The following is a 5,571-nucleotide window of genomic DNA, read 5'->3' as shown; positions in this document are numbered from 1 at the left end:
TATTTCCAATTTTTGAAGGTCAATTGTAGCAGTTTAACATGGATCATATCTTGGGATAAGGATATAAAATTGTGTGTTTTATATGCCATTGTTCACTTGGTGCATTTACTTAAACATATATATATTTAAATATTTATATTTTTACTTTTTCATAAATGTTATCAAAAGGACCAGTAGGTGCAAGTGTAATTTTCTTGTATATTTTGATATAGTTTTTTGCATTTTATAAATGTGTTTTAATTTTCAGGCTTAATGTGATGTTTTAAATAATAGTAGCTACTGCATATTTCAGTGCCAACAAGTTTGTTGTGTGTGTATTTGGAATTTTCCTAAAGGGCAAAATAAGTGTGTGTGTGTGTGTGTCTGTGTCTGTGTGTGTGTGTCTGTGTGTGTGTGTCTGTGTATGTGTCTATGTGTCTGTGTGTGTCTGTGTATGTATGTGTCTGTGTGTGTGTGTCTGTGTGTATATGTATGTATGTAAATATACATCCATTTTATAGATGAATATTCATGGGTACTGGAAGAATAATACTCTTGACCAAAACCAGATATCTTAGCTTATAATCTGGAATGCTCAATGAATGAGTCACACTGTTAACATGGGATTAAAACTTTTTGTACGTAGCATTATTTTCTTTTCCTATTTTATAAAAAACATGGTGAATATATAATAATTTCACTTCTTTACAGTGTGAGTGGGGACTGTGTAATTAGTCCTATTTTCAGTGTCAGTTCAGAGCAGGAAGCAGCTATGGAATTATCCTGTATGTTTGTTGTGACCTAAACACTGTACAGAATGTATGGTGTTCTACATCTGTACAAAACACACACAATTAGAAATTTTTTTAACATTGTCCTTTTTACTCCCAAACTACTGTTTTGTTTTTTTTTAATTCCAAATGCCACCATGATACAGGATTTGCAGAGAATCTTCAGGCAATCTTTAGTTTTGTAATTTCTGGAAAAAAAATAAGAACAAGCTGCTCTCCATGTAAAAACATGCCTCACTTAAAGAAAAGATCTGGAGAAGTCTGCTTAGTTAATATCAACAAAATGTTTTGCCAAAAGAAAAGACCTGAGCAGCCCTCCCCTGGATTTGTTTGGTCTTAACTCCATAGATGATGGGGTCGAGAGTGGGTGGTACCACCACATAGAGGTTCACAAAGAGGATGTGCACATGGAGAGGAATGCTGTGCTCCCCAAAACGGTGAGCAAAGAAGGTAAAGAGGGATGGTGTGTAGAATAGGAGAATGACACAGACATGGGAGCCACAGGTACGCAGAGCCTTGAGTGGAGCATCCCAGGAAAGAATTCTAAATACGGCAGGAAGGATGAGCATGTACGAGACCCTGATGAGCAGCACGTCTAGGCCTATAGAAAATAGAGGCAGTGTCATTCCATAGTAAATGTTGACTTTGATGCTGTCACAGGCCAGCCTGGCAATGCCCATGTGCTCACAGTATAAGTGTTGAATGATGTTCCTCCCACAGTACGTGAGCTGATAAATAAGAAAGGCCAAAGGGAAGCAGATGAAGAAGCTCCTAGTCACAGAGGCAATGCCCATTTTTCCAATGACAGATGGAGTTAGAATGGTGGTATATTTTAGGGGATAGCAGATGGCCACATAATGGTCAAATGCCATGGCCAGCAATATGGCAGACTCTTCCACAAACATAAAGTGGAGAAAAAACATTTGAGAAACACAACTAGCAAAAGAAATGCTTCCAGCTTTGAGCCAAAAGATGGCAAGCACTTTTGGAGCCGTCACTGTGGAGAGAACAATATCAGCCATGGCCAGCATGGAGAGGAAAAGGTACATGGGTTCATGAAGACTGTGTTCAGTGACAATCAGGAATATCAAGAGTGTATTCCCTGTAATGGCCACTATGTACATGGAATAGATGGGGATGGAGAGCCATATGTGTACATCTTCCAGTCCCAGGATCCCAATCATGGTGTACCAGATGTCTCTGAGGTTGGTATGATTTGAAGAGGATGCCATCTTTTTCTGCCCTCTAATACTGAAGCTTGGAATTTAAGAAAAAAGGGAACATAAAGTACATTAATTTTATCAGGTTAAAAATGACCCTTGCTCTCTGTTGAACTTACTGCATTAATAATGGATTGCCAATCACTCATGATGCAAAGATAGTAAGCTAGATATGCTTTATTAGCAACAAAAAACTAAGATCTTACAAAGATTTATTTTGTAATAATAGCAACAAACTTTAAGAGGGTTTGAAGTGAGGTGTACATACTATGCTAAGCTTCTTAGTGTCTTAACATCTAACATGAAAATCTGTAAGGTTTTGAATATCATAGATCTTTATGCTTGGTTGGTCATTTATGATTCTTAGTAATAATATTCTTTTCTGGAGTTATAGAATTGTACTTGTCAGAGTAGTCTTATTGTCTTTTGAGGGGTACAAGACTACTTAAAGAAATGTTAACTTTTATAAATCAGTTATGCTTTTCCTTTCTAGAGTAATTTATTCTGAGAACATAGTGCAAATACAAGGAGTCCTTGCTTTGCACAACCTTAAATTAACTAAATATTGTGACCCTGCAGCTGTTCTCTATTTCTGCCCAGTCACCTTCCAGAGCTGTCTCAGCTCAACCAACACTAACGAGCTTGAGTATTCACTTACCAGTTTTGTAATCTGGGTACGCTGTTCCTCTATTTTCCACACACATTACTTTCCTTCCCCAGATTCCTACCTATTCTGATTCTTTTCCTCCCTTTTATGCCTTCTAGTTTTTGTTTAAATCTTTAGCTTTCTCTTCTCTTCTTTATTTCACTTTCTGATCAAATGTAAACATTATTGGAGAAAGAAAAAGTATCTAACAGAAAAAAAGTAAAATAAACGAGTTGCAAACAAATAAAAAAGAAAGAAATTATTGGTCCTCTAATTTTACTCTAGGATCATATTATGGTAAAGAAATAATGAAACATAAATAATAAATTTGTTATCCTTCAGGGATCTTTCTGTTTGGAAGGACCTAAACACATGGATATAAACAAACACCCTTCAAACTGGGTCAAGATAGGAAAAGGAGGATGTATTCATTTACATGTGCACAACAGCATACTCCAGATATTGTTTTTGTCAAGGGGAATGACAAAAAGATTCATGGTCATGTTCTTATTTAATTTATTTGTTTGACAACCTTTGGCTTACTAGTGAAAGCGGGTTCTTGGAAAAAACAACAGACTGGTGCCAAAGGCATACATCAAGAATGCACATCACTATTGGCAGGACATTCAGTATATTGAGGACTTTGAAACATGACAAACAGCTAGACAGGTGGATGGTGGCCTTCAACATTCACATGAGGTATGGAATTTCAAGGTTTTTCGTTTAGTTTTCTATACTAAGAATAATATTATTTTAAAATGCTGTGTTTCTTATATTTAGAATTTTAAAGAAATTCATATTCTAATATGAAAGATATGTTCCATTATCTCACACAAGACTTTTCTAAAAGCTTTTATTTGCCTTCCAATTATATGCTGATGTAATTCCTAAAGGTTTTATTCTTTACCAATAAATCTTAAACTCTGTGATGTCTATGAGCATGTAACATAATTTTCCTTTTCTTTTTTGAAGGAAAAATGGTTGAAGAGAATAAAGATACAGTGACTAGTGTTTCCTCATTGCTAAGCAGAGTTGCTGGAAAGGCAAGACAGAACCAGAAACCTGGCCTTTTCCCTGAAAATGGTTAGAGAAGAACTGGAACACTTACATAAACCATGAAATAATTACATTAATGTGAAAGATTAACTAGTCATGAATAAAAGGTAATGCATTGTTTCAGCAAATATTTGTCTAGAAAAAAATAGTGATACCAATATAAGGCTTAAAATAGGAATTGCAGAATTTAACAAAATGGTTCAAAATGCACTTTCTTTTCTAAATAATGAGCCAGCATTTTACGTGTCTAGAAAGAGCTAGTCAATGAACTTGTTTTCACAAGTTATTTCACAAGACACAGAAACGGATTAACAAACAACTGTCCATTGGTAGTGAGGGCTATTTAGTTGAAATAACAGGAAGTGTAACATCTGTGAAAAATCTTATGTGGCTTGACTTGAATTTGTAATCATCCTGCCTCAGTTTCCCAAGTTCTAGTAATATAGATGTTTGCCACATGCCCAGTACCAGAAGTGTTTCCTGATAGAACTAAAGTTGCCTTCTGCGTGCCTCGTCCACCACTGTGGAGTCTATTTCTAGAAACTTAAGCTAAATAAAATCTTCACTCTATAATTTGCCTTGGTCATGTGTTTTACCACAGCAACAGGAAAAGTAGTTAATACAGACTCTTATTCCACTTAAGGCAATAGCCTATATAAGATTTAGAATTATACTGTAGCTATTGGCCTGGGGGAGAGGTGATAAATAATCATGGTTAACTCATTTTAGAAAACTGTGATCCTAATCCCATGGACAGTCACATGTAGTCTACCACACATATAGTCTACCATCTACAACTTGTCAATAATGAAGTTGCACTTAATTTCTGTCCTCCTGTTCTTAACTGTATTACTTTCATGTCCTTGGCTTTTCGGTTATGACATATTTTTCCACTCTCACAAAAACCAACCTACTTCAAAATAAATACATAAAGTGTCAGAGAAAACCAATATAAAAATGATAAAAACCCAATAAGTAAAATTTATTGTCAAATTTTCTAGTGAGTTCTTGCTGTCTTGAGGATAAGGCTTACTCACTCACTATATTAAGACTCTTTTGGGGTCTTTTATTTCTGTTTTTGGTGAAGTGAGATGAGGTAAATTTTTTCAATCATAATTTTCACAAGAAATTTAATTAGAAACCTGAAAGAATAAAGAAAGTCACATAGAATCCCAAGAGGTAGAACCTAAAATTATGTCAGGAATTTCTCTTTAGAACTTAAAATCATGTCTGGGCTCTCTCTCTAGTCATAGGAAACTTAACCTATGACTGACTTTAGTGGAGCAACAAACTCTCACTTTTCCCTCTGTTTGTTCTCATTATGGAAAGCATCCATCATTCACAGTCTGGTAATCTCCTAGTTCTGTTCAAAAGCACATGAACTTGTTTTCACTGAACACTTCATTAGATTCAAAGACTATATTCTGACAAGGTAGGTGGTCAGCTACAACCATAATAACAGATGTCATTGCATAAGCATACAGCATGTGTCCACCCGCAGTCTTGGAGCAGCTAAGATACTGTCCAGAACAAGTGCCTTAACACAGACAGGCACGGAAACATAAAATCGTAAAATGTTCCCTCTGAATAAGTAGTGTGCTTAATCTGAAACTTGGCATTCAAGGCATATTCTAAAAGCAGATGAAATGAACTCTGAAATTTAAAATAAGAGGTATGGTTACCTTTTCTTCTCTGCAAATGAGGACTTTCTGATGCTCTTAGAGATGGGCTGTCTGTCCTTTATTTAGGTACTTGTCCTTGTCTACTTCCTGGCTGTATAGACTTCTCATTCCTGAGAAATCCAAGACTCAATAGAATTGAATAGTCAAGGAAAATCTCTGAGGTCTTTTGAGCCCTGGATCTTTAATTAAGGCCCAAA

At 35.7% G+C, this 5,571-nt stretch overlaps 1 protein-coding gene across 1 annotated transcript; it reads right to left on the bottom strand.

Annotated features, from left to right (window-relative positions):
• Positions 1 to 1,045: 1,045 nt before the first annotated feature.
• On the bottom strand, positions 1,046 to 2,002 carry LOC103732054 (olfactory receptor 52Z1-like). The gene has a single exon (XM_008830575.1). The coding sequence runs from the start codon at positions 2,000 to 2,002 to the stop codon at positions 1,046 to 1,048; it is 957 nt and encodes a 318-aa protein (XP_008828797.1).
• Between the last annotated feature and the right edge of the window lie 3,569 nt (positions 2,003 to 5,571).

This window comes from Nannospalax galili, unplaced genomic scaffold (assembly GCF_000622305.1).
Source record: "Nannospalax galili isolate Female #2095 unplaced genomic scaffold, S.galili_v1.0 scaffold635, whole genome shotgun sequence".
In the NCBI taxonomy this organism is placed as follows: Eukaryota; Metazoa; Chordata; class Mammalia; order Rodentia; family Spalacidae; genus Nannospalax; species Nannospalax galili.
Note: the sequence above shows the minus strand (reverse complement) of the source record. Positions and strands in the feature narration are given on the sequence as shown.

Bases quoted from the DNA above. Each gene is read 5' to 3' on its own strand.
- LOC103732054 (XM_008830575.1), bottom strand. From the start codon at position 2,002: ATGGCATCCTCTTCAAATCATACCAACCTCAGAGACATCTGGTACACC.